A 20,469-nucleotide genomic window follows, 5' to 3' on the forward strand; every position below is an offset into this window, starting at 1 on the left:
TTTTTGATTATCATACTGCATATTTATCTGCTTTATTTGGTTTCCCAGAATGTCCAGCTAGAAAACAGGACTGTCCTTTAAAATTTTCTTAACAGGTACGTATTAAACTGAGTGTTTAAGAATTTTATGGTAACTACAAGCTATTTCAGTGAAGAATTTATTTTTATTCCTATAGATGTTTTTATTCCTATAGATGAATATTTCTCCTACTTGTCAAGCCTGACAGCATTATAATATTACTGATTTTGATAGTAAGAGCAGCTTATGTTTATTAAGCCCCTTCCATGAGCCACGTACTATACTAAAGCATTTTCCAAGACATTATCTTTTAAAATCTTATGCAGTCCTGTGAGAGATACTATTATCATTCACAATGTACAGATAAGGAAATAAAGGCTTACAGAAATGAAGTACCTTGACCATAGTCAGCCAGCTGGTAAATAAGAGAGCATGGATCTGAGCCCAGTGTGTCCACACCACTAACCTGCACTATCTCAAATCAACAGTGTACTTATAATTTCCTGAGTAACTATCAAGGGGAAAGAAAAGGTAATTAGTTTTCATAACCGAGAAAAATCTATGTACAAATAACGTCACCAGAAAGTAGAAGGAACAAAGAACGCAGCCTGAGCAAGGAATTGAAAGTATTTAAGTTACATGATTTGTGGCTCTGGAACTTTAAGAAAGACACCTGGCCTATTGTGTAAAGCCATTAGGTCACAGATAGTTATGAAAAGCCAAAAGCTAACATAATCAGGAATAAAGAATTTTTTTACAGACAGTGAAGTTTCATGCCCAGGTGTCCACACAGGTCATGCTGAAAACAAAAGCAAGAAAACAAACAAAATGCCCCACAAACTACCACTACCAAAACAAGCAAAATTATCAAGTTAGCAATGTAGCCCTTCAAAATTGGCATTCCTATGCAAAATCAATCATTGGTTGCATAATTTATTGAAGCATGAAGAAAATACAAAACACAAAATTTGTACCTCTAAAGTCTTTTATCCGAATCAGTGTTTTACACCAAGAGTGAAACAAAGAGTGATTAAGTAATCACGCATAGCGACAGCAGGTTGTTGACAAAATTCGAGAATATAACCCAGGTTCTCAGATTCCCACTCCTGAGCATTTTTCCCCCCTCTGGTCATGTTGCCCCTTGTAATTTGGGCCTGTAGGTAGCTTCATATTGCAAAGGTTGAGCCAAAAAGCATGTACAATAATCAAGGGATACTGAAAGCCAGATTTATTAGGAAGAAAGGCTTTCACTTTGATTTTTGAAGTTATTCTTTTGCTTTTTCTAAGATTTGAGGTTTTATTATCTGATCAGGGATCAGCAAACTTTTTCTGTAAAAGACCAGATACTAAATATTTTAGACCTAGGGGATATATGGTCACTGTGGCAATTACTCAGCTCTCCCTTTATAAATAACATGTAAACAAATGGGTGGGGCTATATTCCAATAAAATTTTATTTACAAAAAGAGGCTCACAAGACAGTTCGCTGACCTGATTTGGTTGTTAAATACTTTAAAAAATAAGGTTTAAAATGATTTTACAATTTCTGTGCCTATATGTAAAATTTCTGTGCCTAAATCAAATAAACAAAAGACAAATACATCATGTAAATACTGCCTTCATCCTTTAAACACATGTTGAGTAACTGGTCATCACTGAAGAGGCAAAATGACAAAAACTATTAGCCTAACCTGGCAGTATATCCACGATGGATCATCATTAGAATGCTTGCTTTCAGAAGGGTACCAAGTACTCTTACACATCCAGAATAATCCAAACCTGTATTTATGAAAGCTGGGTGTATTTTTTATGGATAAGCTGTGGTTAACACTGAGGCCATTGAAATGGAAAACAATTCCCGTTGTTAGTATTACAAGGAAAGGATTCATCTGGAGTAAGACCTGGGTTCAAATCCTCATTAGACCACTCACTGCTATAAGATGTAGGAAAAAAATTACTTGCAACTGTCTGAATCTCAGCCCCCACATCTATCATGTGAGAATAAGGGTGATTTTTACATGCATGTCCATCATGTAAGTGGTAAGTTACAAACCTGGCATGAAAGAGTTAGCTCATTCCTCACAGCTATAAAATTATCTTTTCACAGTAAGATCGTTTTTACAATACAATTAAAAACATAATTTAGTTCTCGCATTTTCCACATACCACAAAGACAACAGTACTGTGACCAAAACAGCAACATAAAGGTGATGATACAGATGGTATCAAACACTGAGTATAGGGCTGCCAACCTCCTCTGTCCTGCGTAAGGTGTGCTTTCTGAACTATCCTAATAAATAATGCAGTTCTGGGGAGGTATCATTCTTCTGATGTGTACCTCTCATGTACAGCAGATAGGGTCAAGTTGGTAGGTTAAAAAATAAGTATTAATAATAATCATTTGCAATTGCTTAGAGGTTCAAGTGCTTAGAATTTTGAAGACTGAACAGTTCCTCTGGCCTGGTGTCTTAAGTCACCTAACATGGAAAAAAAGAATTTAGCAGTAACAGTCCTATATGTTATACCTCTATTACTAATTCTCTCTACTGAACTATCTGGTGACCAATGGAACAAAGAAAGGGGCACCTGGGTGGCTCAGTCAATTAAGTGTCTGCCTTCGGCTCAGGTCATGATCTCAGGGTCCTGGGATCGAGTTCCGCATCGGGCTCCTTGCTCAGCGGGGAGCCTGCTTCTCCCTCTGCCCCTCTCCCCTGCTCGTGCTCTTTCTCTAATAAATAAATAAAATCTTAAAAAAAAAAAAAAGGAACTGGAATCTCCTTTGGAAAAGCATTATCAAAATTTTAAGTGCTCAAAATCATCTTTAGTCACAATATGAATTTCATCTGAAATTTCAAATAATATTAGACAACAGAGTGAGATCTTTTGGATCATCAGAAGAGGAGTAAGCTTGATAACAGATTGACAGAGAAACTGATTTAAAAGAAGAAAAATTCAGGAGTGCTTGGCTGGCTCAGTCGGTTTTGAGTTTGAGCCCCAGGTTGGGTGTAAAGATTACTTAAAAAGTAAACCTTTAAAAAAATATTTTTAATTAAAAATAAAATTAAAGGAAGAAAATTCTGACTCAAAGTCCTGAGCTCAATGTTTCACCTTCCTATATAAACTCTAGCTCTTTAAGACATACTTTTTTTACATTTAACATCATTATTAATATAAAGCTCTAGTTCTTAAACTTTGGTATCCATTAAATTCCCTTGTAGAGTTTCCTAAAAAGGAAGGTACCCAGGCCTGACAAAAACGTACTGCATCAGAACGTTTTGTTCTAGGGAGTCCCACATCTGTGTTAGAGAAGCTCAATGGAGCATCTTTTGACTCACACACAATATGTCTACAATTTTTAAGACACACACACACACATTTTTAACAAACTAGGCTTCCCAACCCTCTTTAAAAGCTGGTACAACTTCCTATACATACTTGATCTGCATGGAGCATACTCCACAGTCTTTGTTCCATCCTGAAGAAAGCATGTTCCAACAGGCTCTCTCTCCTGTTTCATTTCAGTCCTCCAGTGATACAGCGGGGCACAGGCCTGAAATCAAAGGGGATGGTCCATGGCATAAAAATTCCCTGAAAATATTAGTGTTTCAGACAATCTGTACAACTTCAGATTTCAAAAACACTTTCTAAGCATTAATAAAAATTAATCAAGCCTGTCTTATACCAAGAATTCCTTATCATAACAGTGGATACAGATTTAAAAAGTACTTTCCTCACATATTTTTTTTTCAAAATAGTTAGCAAAACTATTTCATGTAGCACTTTTCTTGATGTTTTGCACTAAGCTGATGGTCACAGATTAAATCAACATTTGAACTAAATAACATTCTCATGCATGTAGAATATACCCCTAAATTATAAAGCAAATGATTTATTAAGAAAAAAATAAAGGACTTTGCAGTGCTTACTTTACGTACTTTCCAAATAAATTATGACTTTTTTGTTTTCAGAGTTACAGATTTCAACACCATGTACAAGAAGCGGAACAATAACATAGTAATTTACCAAAATGTGACAATTTAATTCTGGAAAAAGGTTCAATTAACTTTCTGTAATACTTTTTTGAAGCAAAACATTAACACAAACACTGCAGACATTAATAGTAGGTTATTTTATATTTATCCTGAAAAAAGTGAAAGGAGATGATTATTGCTACTTTTCTACATGTACTTGATGTTTCACATACAAGGATTATTTTCTCCTTCTGCTTATTTCTGCTTCTTTGCTTTCTGCCTAGAGTGCCCCCACTCTCAACCCCATCTTTTATTTCCAGCTGGACACATCCTTTAAAGCTCCTTTGAAATTTCAGCTCCTAAACAAATTCTTTCCTAATGCCCCACAATCAGATTTTTAAAAACAGTAATAAACACAATGCAGATCATTAAAACAGGGAAGGACTTTCTAAGGAAATGAAATTAAAGCTGAAATCAGAATAATGAGGAGCTAGCCAAGTGAAAATCAACAAAATGAGCATAACACAGAGCGAACAAAAACACTAAGATACTAACTGCAGTGACTTGTCATGTGGAAGGAATAAAGACCAGTGTAGCTAAAGCATGTGAGGTGGAGTAAGATGATGCCAGAGACAAGAGCCAGTGACCTGATTATGGAGATGCTCACAAGCCAGAAGAAGCAGCGATTTGTCCTCTGAGCGTGATGGAAAACCACTTGACTGTTTTAATCAGGAAGAAATGCTCTGATTCACTCTGGTCCTCCTCTGGAGAATGGATTGTAGTTGGGGCAGGAGAGGAAGCAGAAAGAGGAGGACAGCACTACAGGAACCCAGGTGGGTAATGATGGTGGCTTGAAACAGGGTGGAAACAGTGCAGATGATGATTAGTTACTGATGGATGTGGGATATATTCTGGAAGCAAAATTGATACAGCTTACTGGTGGATGGGGTAGGAAGTCATGCCTCTAAACAAGTTGGGGAAGTTTTATATGGAAACAGTTATCTTTGTGTTTTTTTCCTTTTTTTAATTTTTATTTACGTATTTATGTATGTATGTATTTTATTTGAGAGAGAGAGGGAGAGAGCACAAGCAGGGGAAGCTGCAGAGGGAGAGGGAAAAGCAGGTTCCCCACTGAGCAGGAAGCCCAATAGGGGGCCCGATCCCAGGACCCTGAGACCATGACCTGAGCCGAAGGCAAATGCCCAATCAACTGAGCCACCCAGGTGCCCCTGTGTTCTTTCCTTTTTGATAGCGGGTAACAAAAGTTCTATTTTAGCCATGTTCATTTTGAGTAATAATATAGGAGATATCCAAATGGAAATGCCACATAGCTTGTTTGGAAATATGACTTTGAAAATCCAAGGAGAACTAAGAGCTAGAGTGATAGATTTGGGAATTATGACATTTGTATTTTATTTACAGCAATGAGACAGAATAGGAACAGCCAGGTAAAAGGTGTACTTAAAGAAGATGGGGGTCCAGAACACAGCCTAGGAACAACCCAATATTTAGAGACTGAGCAGAAGAGGAGACTGCAAGGAGCAGGCAAAGAAATGGGAGAAAACCAGGAAAATACAGTGTTCCAGAAGCCAAGGGAAGAAAAGCATTTCAAAAACAATGGGCTAACTGACCTTGCTGAATGGTGCTGAGACGACAAGAAACATAAGAACAAGTACCAATGATTTCAGTGACCTGATAGCCAAGGGTGACTTTGGCCATGCCTACCTGAGCCTGACTGCAGTGGTTGGGAAGACAATGTGAAGAAAGTAGAGATGGTCACTGTAGAAAACACTTTCAAAACGTTTCTGAAAAGAGGAGCCAAGTAATGAGGCATAGCAGCGGGGAAGAGGCAAAGGGAAGGTTGCTGTATTTTTAAAGAGAGGAGGTACTAGTGTGTTTGATTAATCATAGGCCCACTAGTCCTAAACCTGGCTGGATAGAAACATACTGACAGGAAGTATCAACAGGGGCAGGAGAAAGGAACAACGTAGGAATGAAGGTAGAAAGTAGCAGAACCCAAGTGACTAAACTCACCTACAAGGAAGTAGCCAAAAGACTTACCAGAATTTTATCCTGTTTTGATCTCACAGATGCTCCAAACCACTGGTGAGACTTAAATTCCAATGGATCATCCTTGGCATAATCTCTATTGCCTAAGAAAAATAATGTGAGGGGAGAGAAACAAAATATATATTCTTAGTATAACAGAGTTTATTTCAAATCAGCCAGGTGTACAAATAGTGTGATCAAATAGCCTTTGATTAATCAAATACCACATTAGCTATTTATCTCATGTACTTTATGAATGTCAGGAACTTTCAACTAATCAAAAAATAAAACACAGGATGACTAGAAGTGTGTCAGGGTTATATTAACTATTACAATGCAGATGTGAAAAAATAATACTAAGTTTCCCAACTGCTAAGTTGTAGGATAATTATTAAACAAATACTTATAATTACCTACTGTACTCCCGCAAGTTCTGTGATTTAAAGATGTTATGAAAACAAAAAGCTACTGCCGGGCGCCTGAGTGGCTCAGTCAGTTAAGCGTCTGCCTTCAGCTCAGGTCATGATCCCAGGGTCCTGGGATCGAGTCCCACATCTGACTCAACTGCTCAGCACGGAGCCTGCTTCTCCCTCTCCCTCTGCCTGCCGCTCCCCCTACTTGTGCTCTGCCTCTCTCTGACAAATAAATAAAATCTAAAAAAAAAAAAGCTACTGCCTTTATAAAACACCAGTAGCAAAAGACTAAAGTAAAAGACTAAGAGATTGAGAATGATACTGTAACACAGGAGTTAGAATCTAGAAGACATGATTTGGCTGGTGGGAAAAAGATTTAGATTTGGCATACTGCATGCAAGCATTTATTTTCAGTTTACATTAGTGAGAAAATTATTCCCAATGTATCAGCCACTCGTGTAAAGCACTGGAAAAAGGAAAGGAAAAGGAAAAGGAAAGAAAATCCTTTCACTGAAAAGCTGTTAAAATTGGTCAAGGAAAAAAAATATGGAAACATACGCATAAAGCATTTGGGGAGAGACTTTTTTTTTTGAGAAAGATACTAATTATTTTTAAAGTCTAGTCTGTTCCTTAAAATCTACTTATAATAATCATTCTTTATAGACATATATTCCGAGGGGCACCTGGATGGCACAGCGGGCTGAGCGTCTGACTCCTGGTTTCAGCTCGGGTGGCGACCTCAGGGTCCCGGGATGGAGCCCCACGTCAGGTTCTGCACTCAGCCTGGAGTCTGACTGAGAGTTTTCTCTCCCTCCCCCCTGTCCCGATCCCACTCGCATGCAACTCTCTCAATCTAAAAATAAATATTTAAAAAAAAAAACAATATATATTTCAAGAACTATACTGGACAAATGCAGCAGACAAGGATCAATTTTAAGACTGCCAGCCAATGTGTAAAAATCATCAAAAGGTTTGTGTTAAATCCATTCCCTAAATTTCATTCATCTAAGGTAGTGCTTATGGTTATTTAGTTCCATTCTGAAGACTTAAGACCAACTGAAGTCATAAATAATTAATGAGAATTTCAATTATGCCAGGTGTCTTACAGACAAGGTAAAGGGTATAATACTGTTCACTATACTATTCTTTTACCTTTTCATTTTTTTTTTAGATTTATTTATTTATTTATTTATTTATTTATTTATTTGAGGGAGAGAGAGAAAGCATGGGAGAAAGAGAGCACATGAGTAGGGGGGAGGGGCAGAGGGAGAGGGAGAAGCAGACTCCCCATTGAGCGGGGAGCCCAAGGTGGGACTCGATCCCAGCACCCTGGGATCATGACCTGGGCCAAAAGCAGATGCTTAACTGACTGAGCCACCCAGGAGCCCCCCTTTTCATTATTTTGAAAAAATTTTCTTTAATGTGTCAATCTCCAAAGGCCTCTATCTGTAGTCTAAATATAGCTGTTCCTTGTCAGTGGTCACAAAGACACATTTTTTAAGTAGAAGGAAGGAGAAAGGGAACTTAGCTAGTATATGCCCTTCACCGTGAAAACCAAGGTTTCGCAACAGTAGTTGGCTTGCCCCTGAAGCCTATGTTCACCTTGCCATCACCACTGGGAACAATACATGTCAATGACCCATAGATCACTAATCCATCTGTCAATGGACTCCTTTATATTTCCCATCCTCCTACAGTTAGGTTAAAGCCACATAACTAGTGCTTGCCAATAAGCTAAGAGCAGAAGCGGCAGATGTCGCTTCCAACAGTTCAAGTAAGTTAAAAGTGGATATGAGCTCACTAATCATCAAAGAAATGCAAATCAAAACCACAATAAGATATCATCTCACACCAGTTAGGACGGACATTATCCAAAAACAAACAAAATAAAACAAAACAAGAAAACAAAAGCTAACAAGTGTTGGAGAGCACGTGGAGAAGAGGGAACCCCTGCACACTGCAAGTGGAAATGTAAACTGATACGTCCGTTATGGAAAACGGTATGGAGGTTACTCAAGAAATTATATATGGGACTGCTGTACGATCCAGGAATCCAACTTCTGGGTATATATCCAAAGGAATCAAATCACTATCCTCAAAGGGGTATCTGTATTCCCATGTTCACTGCAGCATTACTCGTAATAGCCAAGATATGATAGCAACCTAAATATCTACCGACCCATGAACAGAGAGTATAGAGAATATTAGTTAGCCATAAAAAAAGAAAATCCTGCCAGTTGAGACACTGATGGATCTAGAGAATATTATGCTAAGAGAAATAAGTTAGACACAGACAAATACTCCATTCTATCACTTATATGTGGAATCCGAAATAATCAACTCATTAAAAAACAAATAAAACAAAAAAAGTCGATATGAAATCTCCATGTTTTCTCTTACCCATCCATAAGGCTAGAATAAGACGGTAGAATCACATGATACAAGCAGCTTTGGCCCAAGCTTTGAAACTGTAAGAACAGCCAAATGACCCACACTAGATGACGATATGAGCAAGAAATAGTCCTTTTTTTTTTAAGTGAAATTTGAGGTTTTGTTTGGAAATAAAGCATGACTGAAGTATAGCCTAGTGCAGCTTGAGTAATACACATTCTGCTATTTCCAAAAGTGCCTGACCAACAATTACAAAGAAGCTTAGCCTCTGGACGAAATGAGATTCAACTGATAATTTTCAATGTTTTAAACCATAAAATTTATGGTTACAAATATGATTTTTTTATTCCACTGCAACCTAACTGTTCTCTTACTGTGCTACAGACTTTCTACTCTATTCCTAACTACAAAGGAAATGTAGGCATTTACCTCACCCCCTTACATTAATGAAGGAGGTAAAATGCAGCATGACTGAGAAACAGGGGTTGGAAAGATTCACCTTCACTCATTGTCCAGAGACCATAGACAAATTCAGGTAATCTTAGCCTGAGGGAACTGAGTTTATGAGCTAATAATGCATGTGAACAAAAAGTGTAACATTCTCAGAATTGCTACTTCCTGCTTCTGCTTTCATTTAAAACAAAGCCTTTTCAGCAAGACCCTAAATAATGTCCAAGCAGAAACAAAGCTTTTCTTTGTTAGAAGAAATCTTTGTCTATACCACATCAGAAAGGTTCAAATTAAGGCTCCATGTATTTCCTCATAAGCTCTACAACTGCCAATTTCAAAAACAAAAGGATACAGAACCAATATCACTATATTCTTTGTTGGGGGAGGGGGGTCTTTATTTTTTTGTTTTTCTAAATTTTATTTTTTTATTTAAATTCAATTAATTAACATATGTATTATTAGTTTCAGAGGTAGAGGTCAGGGATTCATCGTTTTTAAAATTTTATTTATTTGACAGAGAGCACAAGCAGGCGGAACAGCCAGCAGAGGGAGAGGAGGAGGGAGAAACAGGCTCCCCGCTGAGCAGGGAGCCCAATGCGGGGCTCGATCCCAGGACGCTGGGAACGTGACCTGAGCTGAAGGCAGATGCTTAACTGACTGAGCCACCCAGGCGCCCCATCATTAGTCTTATATAATACACAGTGATCATTACATTACATGCCCTCCTTAATGTCCATCACCCAGTTACCCCATCCCCCCACCGTCTCCCCTCAAGCAACCCTCAGCTTGCTTTCTATGATTAAGAATCTCTTATGGTTTGTCTCCCTCTCTGATTTTGTCTTGTTTTATTTTTTCCTCTCTTCCCCTATGATTTTCTGCTTTGTTTCTTAAATTGCACATATGAGTGAGATAATGTAATCGTTTCTCTGACTGACTTATTTCACTTAGCATAATACCCTCTAGTTCCATCCACGTCGTTGCAAATGGCAAGATTTCATTTTTTTGATGGCTGAGTAGTATTCCATTGTATACATATGCCACATCTTCTTTATCCATTCATCTGTCCACTGGCATCAGAGCTCTTTCCATAGTTTGCCTATTATGGACATTGCTGCTATAAAATTGGGGTACAGGTGCCCCTTCAGATCACAATATTTGTTATCTTTGGGATATATACCTACTATTGCTATTGCTGGATCATAGGATAGCTCTATTTTCAACTTTTTGAGGAATCTCCACGCTGTTTTCCAGAGTGGCTGCACCAGCTTGCATTCCCACCAATAGTGTAGGAGGGTTCCCCTTTCCCTGCATCCTCACCAACATCTGTCATTTCCTGACGTGTTAATTTTAGCCATTCTGACAGGTGTGAGGTGGTATCTCACTGTGGTTTTGATTTGTATTTCCCAGATGCCAAGTGATGTGGAGCATTTTTTCATGTGTCTGTTGGCCACTTGGATGTCTTCTTTGGACAAGTGTCTGATCTTGTCTTCTGCCCGCCCATTTCTGGATCAGATTATTTGTTCTTTGGGTTGAGTGTGATAAGTTCTTTATAGATTTTGGATACTAACCCTTTATCTGATAAGACATTTGCAAATATCTCCTCCAATTCTGTCAGTTGTCTTTTGGTTTTGTCAACTGTTTCCTTTGTTGTGCAAAAGCTTTTTATCTTGAGGAAGTCCCAATAGTTCATTTTTGCTTTTGTTTTCCTTGCCTTTGGAGATGTGACTAGCAAGACGTTACTGCAGCTGAGGTCACAAAAGTTGCTGCTTGTGTTCTCCTCCAGGATTTTGATGGACTCCTGTCTCACACTGAGGTCGTGCATCCATTTTGAGTCTATTTTTGTGTATGGTGTAAGGAAATGGTCCAGTTTCATTCTGCATGTGGCTGTCCAATTTGCCCAACACCATTTGTTGAAGAGACTGTTTTTTTTCCATTGGCTGTTCTTTCCTGTTTTGTTGAAGATTAGTTGACCATAGAGTTGAGGGTCCATTTCTGGGTTCTCTATTCTGTTCTGTTGATCTATGTGCCTGTTTTTGTGCCAGGACCATACTGTCTTGATGATGACAGCTTTGTAATAGAAGTCCAGGATTGTGATGCCACCAGCTTTGGTTTTTTTTTTTTTTTTCAACATTCCTTTGGCTATTCAGGGTCTCTTCTGGTTCCATACAAATTTTAGGATTATTTGTTCCAGCTCTGTAAAAAATTTGATGGTACTTTGATAGGGATTGTATTGAATGTATAGATTGCACTAGGTAGCATAGACATTTTAACAGTATTTGTTCTTCCAATCCATGAGCACAGAACATTTCTCCAATTCTTTGTGTCTCCCTCAATTTCTTTCATGAGTGTTCTATAGTTTTCTGAGTACAGATCCCTTGCCTCTTTGGGAAGTTCATTCCTAGGTATCTTATGGTTTTTGGTGCAACTGTGAATGGGATTGACTCCTTAAATTGTTTCTTCTAGCTCATTGTTAGTGTATAGAAATACAACTAATTTCCGTGCAATGATTTTATATCCTGCCACTTTGCTGAATTCCTGTACGAGTTCTAGCAATTTTGGGGAGGAGTCTTTTAGGTTTTCCACATAGAGTATCATGTTTTCTGAGAAGACTGAGAGTTTGACTACTACTTCCTTGCGATCTGGATCCTTTTACTTCTTTTTGTTGTCTAATTGTTGAGGCTAGGACTTCCAGTACTATGTTGAACAACAGTAGTGAGAATGGACATCCCTGCCATTTCCTAACGTTAGGGGAAAGCTCTGTTTTTTTCCCCGTTGAGAATGATATTTGCTGTGGGCTTTTTGTATATGGCTTTTATGATATTGAGGTATCTTCCCTCTATCCCTACACTGTGAAGAGATTTAATCAGGAATGATGCTGTACTTTGTCAAATGCTTTTTCTGCATCTATTGAGAGGATCATATAGTTCTTGTCCTTTCTTTTATTTATGTAGTGTTCTTTAATTTATGTAGTGTATCACAATGATTGATTAGCAGATGTTGAGCCACCCTTGCAGCCCAGGAATAAATCCCACTTGGTCATGATGAATAATCCTTTTAATGTACTGTTGGATCCTATTGGCTAGTATCTTGGTGATAATTTTTGCATCCCTATTCATCAGGGATATTAGTCTCCTTTTTGGTGGGGTCTTGGTCTGGTTTTGGGATCAAGGAAATGCTGGCCTCACAGAAAGAGTCTGGAAGTTTTCCTTCCATTTATATTTGTTGAAACAGCTTCAGAAGAACAGGTATTAATTCTTCTTTAAATGTTTGGTAGAATTCCCCTGGGAAGCCATCTGGTCCTGGACTCTAGCTTGTTGGGAGATTTTTGATCACTGCTTCAATTTCCTTGCAGGTTATGGGTCTATTCAGGTTTTCTCTTTCTTCTTGTTTCAGTTTTGGTAGTTAATACATCTCTAAGAATGTATCCGTTTCTTCCAGATTGCTTAATTTGTTGGCATATCGTTGCTCATAATATGTTCTTAAAATTGTTTGTATTTCTTTGGTGTTGGCTGGTGATCTCTTTCACTCATGATTTTATTAATTTGGGTCCTTTCTCTTTTCATTTTGATAAGTCTGGCTAGGGGTTAAGCAATCTTATTAATTCTTTCAAAGAACCAGCTCCTAGTTTCACTGATCTGTTCTACTGTTCTTCTGGTTTCTGTTTCATTGATTTTTGCTCTAACCTTTATTAATTCTCTTCTGCTAGGTTTAGGCTTTATCTGCTGTTCTTTCTCTAGCTCCTTTAGATATAAAGTTAGGTTGTGTATTTGAGACCTTCTTGTTTCTTGAGAAAGGCTTATATTGCTATATACTTGGACTGCCTTTGCTGCATCCCAAAGGTTTTGAACAGTTGTGTTTTCATTTTCATTTATTTCCATGATTTTTTTTTTAATTCTTCTTTAACTTTCTAGTTGACCCATTCATTCTTTGGTAGGACGCTCTTTAGGCTCCATGTATTTCAGTTCTCTCCAAATTTCCTATGATTGAGTTCAAGTTTCAAGCACTGTGGTTTGAAAATACGCAGGGAATGATCCCAATCTTTTGGTACCAGTTGTGACCCAGTATGTGATTTATTCTGGAGAATGTTCTATGCGCACTCGGGGAGAATGTGAATTCTGTTGCTATAGGATGGAATGCTCTGAATGTATCTGTGAAGTCCACCTGGTTCAGTATGTCACTCAAAGCCCTTGTTTCCTTGTTGATCTTCTGCTTAGATAATTTGTCCACTGCAGTGAGTGGAGTGTCAAAGTCCCCTACTATTACTGTAATTTTATCAATGTGTTTCTTTAATTTTGTTATTAATTGGTTTATATAACTGGCTGCTCCCATGTTAGGGGCATAAATATTTACTATTGTTAGATCTTCTTGTTGGATAGACCCTTTAATTATGATACAGTGTTTTTTCCTCATCTCTTATTATAGTCTTTGGTTTAAAATCTAATTTGTCTGATATAAGGATTGCTACTCCAGCTTTCTTTTGATGTCCATTAGCATGATAAATGGTTCTCCACCCCCTCACTTTCAATGTGGAGGTGTCTTTAAGTCTAAAGTGGGTCTCTTGCAGACAGTGTATCGATGGGTCTTGCTTTTTTATCCAAACTGATACCCTGTGGCTTTTGATTGGAGCATTTAGCCCATCTACATTCAGAGTAACTACTAAAAGATATGAATTTACTGCCACTATATTCCCTGTACTGTTTCTGTATATTGTCTCTGTTCCTTTCTGGTCTATGTTACTTTTGGGCTCTCTCTTCACTTAGAGGATCCCCTTTAATATTTCTTGCAGGACTGGTTTAGTGATCACAAATTCTTTTAGTTTCTCTTTGTCCTGGAAGCTTTTTCTCTCTCCTATTTTGAATGACATCCTTCCTGGATAAAGTGTTCTTGGCTGCATCTTTTTCTCATTTAGCACTGTGAATATATCATGCCAGGCCTTTCTGGCCTGCCAAGGTCTCTGTGGATAGGTCTGCTGCTGGTGTAATGTTTCTACTCTTGTGGGTTAAGGTAAAGGTTGTCCCAAGCTGCTTTCAGGATTTTCTGTCTCTGAGACTCGTAAGTTTTACTATTAGATGTTGGGGTGTTGATTTGTATTGATTTTGAGGTCAGTTCTGTGCCTCCTGGACTTGAATACCTGCTTCCTTCCCCAGATTAGGCAAGTTCTCAGCTAGAATTTGCTCCAAAATACCTCTGTCCCCTCTCTTTCCTCTTCTTCTGGGATCCCAATTATTCTAATATTGTCTCACTTTATGGTATCACTTATCTCTCGAATTCTTCCCTCGTGATCCAGTAGTTGTTTATCTCTTTTTCTCAGCTTCTTTATTCTCCATCATTTTGTCTTCTCTATCACTAATTCTCTCTTCTGCCTCATTTATTCTAGTAGTTCGAGCCTCCATTTTTTATTGCATCTCAATAGCCTTTATTTTGACTTGATTAGATTTTAGTTATTTTATTTCTCCAGAAAGGGATTCTCTAGTGTCTTCTATGCTTTCTTCAAGCCCAGCTAATATCTTTATAATCTTTATTCTTAACTCTAAGTCTGACATCTTACTTATATCCATACTGATTATGTCCCTGACAGTTAGTACTGTCTCTCATTCTCTTTTTTGCAATGAGTTCTTCTATCTTGTCATTCTGTCCAGAGAACAGATGAATGAAAGAACAAAAAACTAAAATGGCAACAACAACGCCAGAGAAATATACACTAAACAAATCAGAAGAGACCCAAAACCCAAAAGAAAAAAAAAAATTAATTAAAAAAAGAGAGTGAATATTATCAGATAGGTGAACAGAACAGAGGAATACACTGGATCCTGTATTTTGGTCTGTTAGAAGAAATTACATCAAAAAATTGTAAAGAAAGAAAAACATATACATATAAAAATAAAATTAAATTCAATGAAAGGATAGAATGTACCTGTAAAGATGAAAATTTAAAAAGACTTAAATAAAAAAAAAAAAGAAGAAAAAGAAAAGAAAGAGAGAATATGATCAGTCAGGTGAAGAGAACAGAGCAATACACTAGATGCTGGGTGTATTTTGGTCTGTTTGTTAAAAGAAACTGTATCCCAAAAGTGTAAAAAAAGAAAAATTAATATAAATACAAAAATAAAATTAAATACAAAGAAAGGATAGAATGTAAGTGTAAAAATGAAAATTAAAAAAGATTTTTAAAAAACGGTTGAGGGCGCCTGGGTGGCTCAGTTGGTTAAGCGACTGCCTTCAGCTCAGGTCATGATCCTGGAGTCCCAGGATCGAGTCCCACATCGGGCTCCTTGCTCGGCAAGGAGTCTGCTCCTCCCTCTGACCCTCCCCCCTCTCATGTGCTCTCTCTCTCTCATTCTCTCTCTCAAATAAATAAAATCTTTTTAAAAAATTTAAAAAAAGGGTTGATAATATAAGAAATTGGTTGAAAAAAGAAAGAGGAAATTAAAATACTAAAGGATTGTGAGAAAAAAACACATAAATTCTATATACTCTTTTCCCCTAGCACTGGAGTTTTGCAGCTCTCTATGATCAGAAACTAGGTCTTAGCTGGATGTTCTTGCTGATCTTCTGCGGGGAGGTACATGTTGCACTGAATTCTCAGGTGTCTTTGCCCTAGGCAGAACTGCACTGCCCTTGCCAGGGGACCAGGCTAAGTAAGCAGCTCTATGTGGCTTTTGTTCCTTGAAAGCTTTCCATGCCACTATAGAGGACAAGAATGAGAATGGCGGCCTCCCAATCGCCAGCCCCAGAGCTGAAAGGGCCCCCATTCCTCAGTGAGCCCTCAGGGAAAAGCAGGCAATCACTCTGGTCTCCCTGGTCTCCAACCACACACCATGCTCACCCAGCCTGTGACCAAGTGTTTCTATCTCAGGCATGGGACCCCCTTTTGAATCTCCAAACCCTGCAAACTCCTGTGGCGTGCACTTGCACAGCTCCTCCCAGGGGAGGGAGGGGGGTCTTGCTGGGGTTCTGCCACTTGTTGGGCCCCTGCTCAGAGAGCAGTCGCCCAACCGAGCCATGGTTCCAGGTTTATAGCAACCCCGAGCTGAGAGCCCACTTCTAGGGTCATTGATCACAGCCAGCTTCCCTGCTCCAATGCCTGGGAACTCTGCTGCACTCAGGCACCCCTGGTTTTCCGGTGACCCCAGGGATCCTGAGACCACACTGTACCACCTAGGATTCTGTCCCACTTTGCCACCTGAGCACCTTTTAGGCAGGGAAGTCCCTCACTGGAGCAGACTTTTGAAAGTTTTGATTTTACACTCTGCTGCTATATTACTTTCTGATGCTGGCTTACGGAGGCTCCTTCCCCCTGCAGTTTATCTTCCCATATATCGCCTCGGATTTAGTTCTCCATACCTCCTACCTTGCAGAAGGTGGTTGCTTTTCTATTTGTAGAGTTGCAGCTATTCTTTTCTTAGATCTCTGGTTGAGTTCACAGGTATTCAGAATGATTTGATAGCTATCTAGCTGAATTCCTGGGACCAGACGAAATTAAGGTCTCCTATGCCTCTGTCATCTTGGACTATCCAAAATCACTATATTCTTGCCAATACAATTATTCCTGCCTACAAGACCTGATCCAGACTCTTCAAAAATGTCAATGTCAAGGAAAACAAAAAAGTAAGGAAGATTCAAGATTAAAAGAGAATGAGACACAGTAACCCGATGGAAGATATGATCTTTGAATCTTGTGTCGGGGCGTCTGGGTGGCTTGGTCAACGGTTAAGCGTCTGCCTTCGGCCCAGGTCATGATTCCAGGGTCCTGGGATCGAGTTCCACATTGGGCTCCTTGCTTCTCCTTCTGTCCCTCTCCCCTGCTCATTCTCTCTCTCTCTCTCAAATAAATGAAGAAAATCTTTAAAAAAAAAAAAACTTAGGCAAGAGTCTTCAAGAAAATATGTATTACCCATTGCTTTAACTGCTTTCAGTTTCAACAAGGTCACAACCTCAGATTAACAAATTTTCAAGAAGTTTACTCAACAGGAAGTTTTCCTTTACCAATCAGAACTTTATTCCCAGAGATCAAGCCTTAAAATACTTGATTCAGGCAGAAGTTTCATTCAGAGGAAGCGTGAATAGAGGGGAGGGTGGGAAGAAAGAAAAGGAAAGTGTACTTTCTGAACAAACTGACAAGAAGTTCATTCATAACCTGGCTGAAATTGGCAGCGATTCTGGAGCCTGAGTGAAGTAAATATTTTGAGTCACAGCCCTGAAAGTCACCCTTTCAAGTGACGCTGGAACTCCACAGGCTGCTTGGACCACACCACCAACCTTAAAAGGGGAATTACACACAGACAACTGCAGAAATCGCAGTGCTAGATGAAATGCCTCCTCAGGCAACAGTCAAAAAAGAACAAAAATTTCTTTTCTTCTTTTTTAAGATTGATTTATTTTAGAGGAGGGGGAGGGACAGAGGGAGAGAGAAAATCCTGAAGCAGACTCCCCGCTGACCACAGGGCTCTACCCCAGGACCCTGAGATCACGACCTGAGCCAAAACCAAGAGTCAGACGCTTAACCGACTGAGCCACCCAGGTGCCCCAAGAACAAAGATTTCTATCCATAGTTCTAGAAAACACCTTGGAAGACTAGCTCTGATCTTCCAAATAAATTAAAGGGGAAAAGAGTATCTCACAATGGTAAAAATGAGAAGAAACCGCCCCATGTTACATAAATTAACATAAAACTGTACTATCACTTTCAAAAATACAGAGAGGAAAATATTGCTAGAGAAACTTGATGTTAATTAGCAAGTAAGTCACTAGAGGGCTGAAAATGTAATGTCTTTTTTTGCCTGCTTTTAAACTGTCAATTGCATTTTGTCAGACTCCCATGATTTAATACTTCAGGACAGAAGCATACTGAGCAGAGCAGAGTGTCACAGCTTTAGACTCTGCCCCCTGATTAGTAGCCAGCTCTTCTCATTTCTTCTCATTTCCTCGGAATGTCTCAAAAGACACTGTTGAAAATTCAACTTGCTCTACAGGGGATTTTTTTTTTTAAGACAAAGTTACTTTATCACCCTAAAGCTAATTTTTGTTGTTGTTTCTTCTTTTCATACCTAAAGAATATCCTTTGGAGCAACAAGATTATATCATCTTTTTTGAAAAGGCTAAAGTCAGAAAGAATGAACCAAGGCAATAAACTTCTATTTGGAAGTTACCTGGTGTTTTTACTCATTTGGTTCCTATTCATAACTATATGACTCTATGGATAAAGAAATTATTTAGGTCCTCAGAGAGCTTATTATTTGCTCAAATAAGTGACTACTATAACAATGTTAATATATAGCATCATGGTGACTATAGTTAATAATACTGTATTGTGTATTTTAAAGTTGCTAAGACAGTGGATCTTAAAAGTTCTCCTAACAAAAAAAATTTGTAACTATGTATGGTGACAGATGTTAATTAACTGTGGTGATCATTTTGCAATATATACAAATATCAAATCATTATGTTGTATAGCTGAAATGAGTATCATGTATCAATCGTACCTCAATAAAAACAAAAGAAAATGAAACAACGCTACCCCACAGTCATCCTTTTGTAAAATAAACAATTTACAAGCTTTTTTAAGCAGCTTTTTACCTCAAACATAACTTTTGCTCAGCTGCACTTCACACAAATTTGCCTCAAAGAAAAATCTCCCAATATTGCTTACTTATTTTGAAAATTAACAGGCCAGAGGAAGAAATCTCTTTGATCATTCAGTTAAATAAATCATGGGTACCTCCTACATCTAAAATGCAAGGAGTATATAGCAGTAAATGAGAAAGATAAGGCCCCTGGCTTTCTAGAGAAATAATAAGCAAATAATTATATAAGGTATCTTCAGGGAGTCACAAATGCTATAAAAGATATTTGAGAGAAAACAATGAAGAGGTGGTCAGACAGTGCTGGTATTTGTAACCTAATGCTATTGTGAAATAATGTATTTCACTGATTTGGAGTTGCAAATATTAAGACACTATTAACATCTTTGAAATCTAAGCATTATATACAGTCAGTGGTGACTTAAAATTAGCATGTTTTAGAAATACATATAGTACATTTTAACATCAATGGCACTACTACATTTACAGTCAACTGATTTTTTAAAAAGGTGCCAAGAAAATTCAATGGGAAAGAAATAGTGTTTTCAACAAATGGTGCCGGGACAATTGCATATCCTTACATAGGCAAAAAGATTAATGAGAAACCTTATCTCAAACCATACAAAGAAAAAAAAAATAGATCACACACTTAAATGTAGGAGCCAAAACTATAAAATACTTATAAGAAAATAGGAATTAAAAAAAAAGAAAATAGGAATAAACCTTCAAATCTTAGATTAGACAAGATTTAGGAAACCAAAGTCCAAGAGATAAAAGGTTGATAAATTGGACTTAATCAAAATTTATAACTTTTAGCTTCAAAAAACATCACAAAGAAAAGTGAAAAGACAACCCACAGGATGGGAGAAAATGTTTGCAAAGCTTATATTCAATAGGAGACCTGTATCCATAATTAACACACGCACACATACACATACACACACACCTCCTCCTTGCAATTCAAGAATAAAAAAAAAAACAGCCCAGTTAAAAATACGCAAAAAACTTGAATAGATGTTTCTCCAAAGGGGATACAGAGATGGCCAGTAAGTACGTGAAAAGATGCTCAACATCACTAGCCATCAGGTCTACACAAATCAAAACCACAATGAAATATCATTTCACATTCACTAGAATGGCTCGAATAAGATAAAATAACATATGTCCATAAGGATGTGGAGAAACTGGAATCCTCACATATTGCTAGTGGGAATGTAAAATGGTGTGGTGTGGCCAATTTTTAAAATAGTTTGGCAGTTTCTTAAAAAAGTTAAAAAGAGTTACTATATGACCCAGTAATTCCACTCCTAGATATCCAACCAGGAGAAATTAAAACGTATGTCCAGATAAAAACTTGCACATGAATGTTCACAGCAACATTGTTTACAGTAACCAAAACGTAGAAACAACCCAAATGTACATTTACTAGTAAATGAATAAACAAGGGTTCAGGGAATGCTACTGGGCAATAGAGGAGGAAAGGAGAACTGACCCATGTGACCACATGGATGAGCTGCCAGACACAAAAGACCACATAGTGTATAATTCTATTTATATGAAATATCCAGAGAAGGGAAACACATAGACCTAGAAAGT

The 20,469-nt window shown here is 38.0% G+C and overlaps 1 protein-coding gene across 3 annotated transcripts in view; it reads right to left on the bottom strand.

The window, feature by feature from the left end:
- ITGAV (integrin subunit alpha V) overlaps positions 1–20,469 on the bottom strand; it is a 95,102-nt gene that overhangs the window by 48,466 nt on the left and 26,167 nt on the right. For 2 of the 3 annotated variants that reach the window (XM_028122404.2, XM_028122398.2), the window contains exons 3-4: positions 6,051–6,142; positions 3,454–3,568 (exon numbers count right to left, since the gene is read on the bottom strand). In XM_028122404.2, coding sequence (XP_027978205.1) covers positions 3,454–3,568; positions 6,051–6,142 — 207 coding nt within the window. Of the gene's footprint in view, positions 1–3,453; positions 3,569–6,050; positions 6,143–20,469 lie in introns of those variants that run through there. The other variant, XM_088021621.1, reaches the window with a different exon arrangement.

The sequence above is a fragment of the Eumetopias jubatus genome, unplaced genomic scaffold, assembly GCF_037043125.1.
Source record: "Eumetopias jubatus isolate StellerSeaLion01/CBP00866 unplaced genomic scaffold, mEumJub1_p1.0 scaffold_3, whole genome shotgun sequence".
Classification (NCBI taxonomy): domain Eukaryota; kingdom Metazoa; phylum Chordata; class Mammalia; order Carnivora; family Otariidae; genus Eumetopias; species Eumetopias jubatus.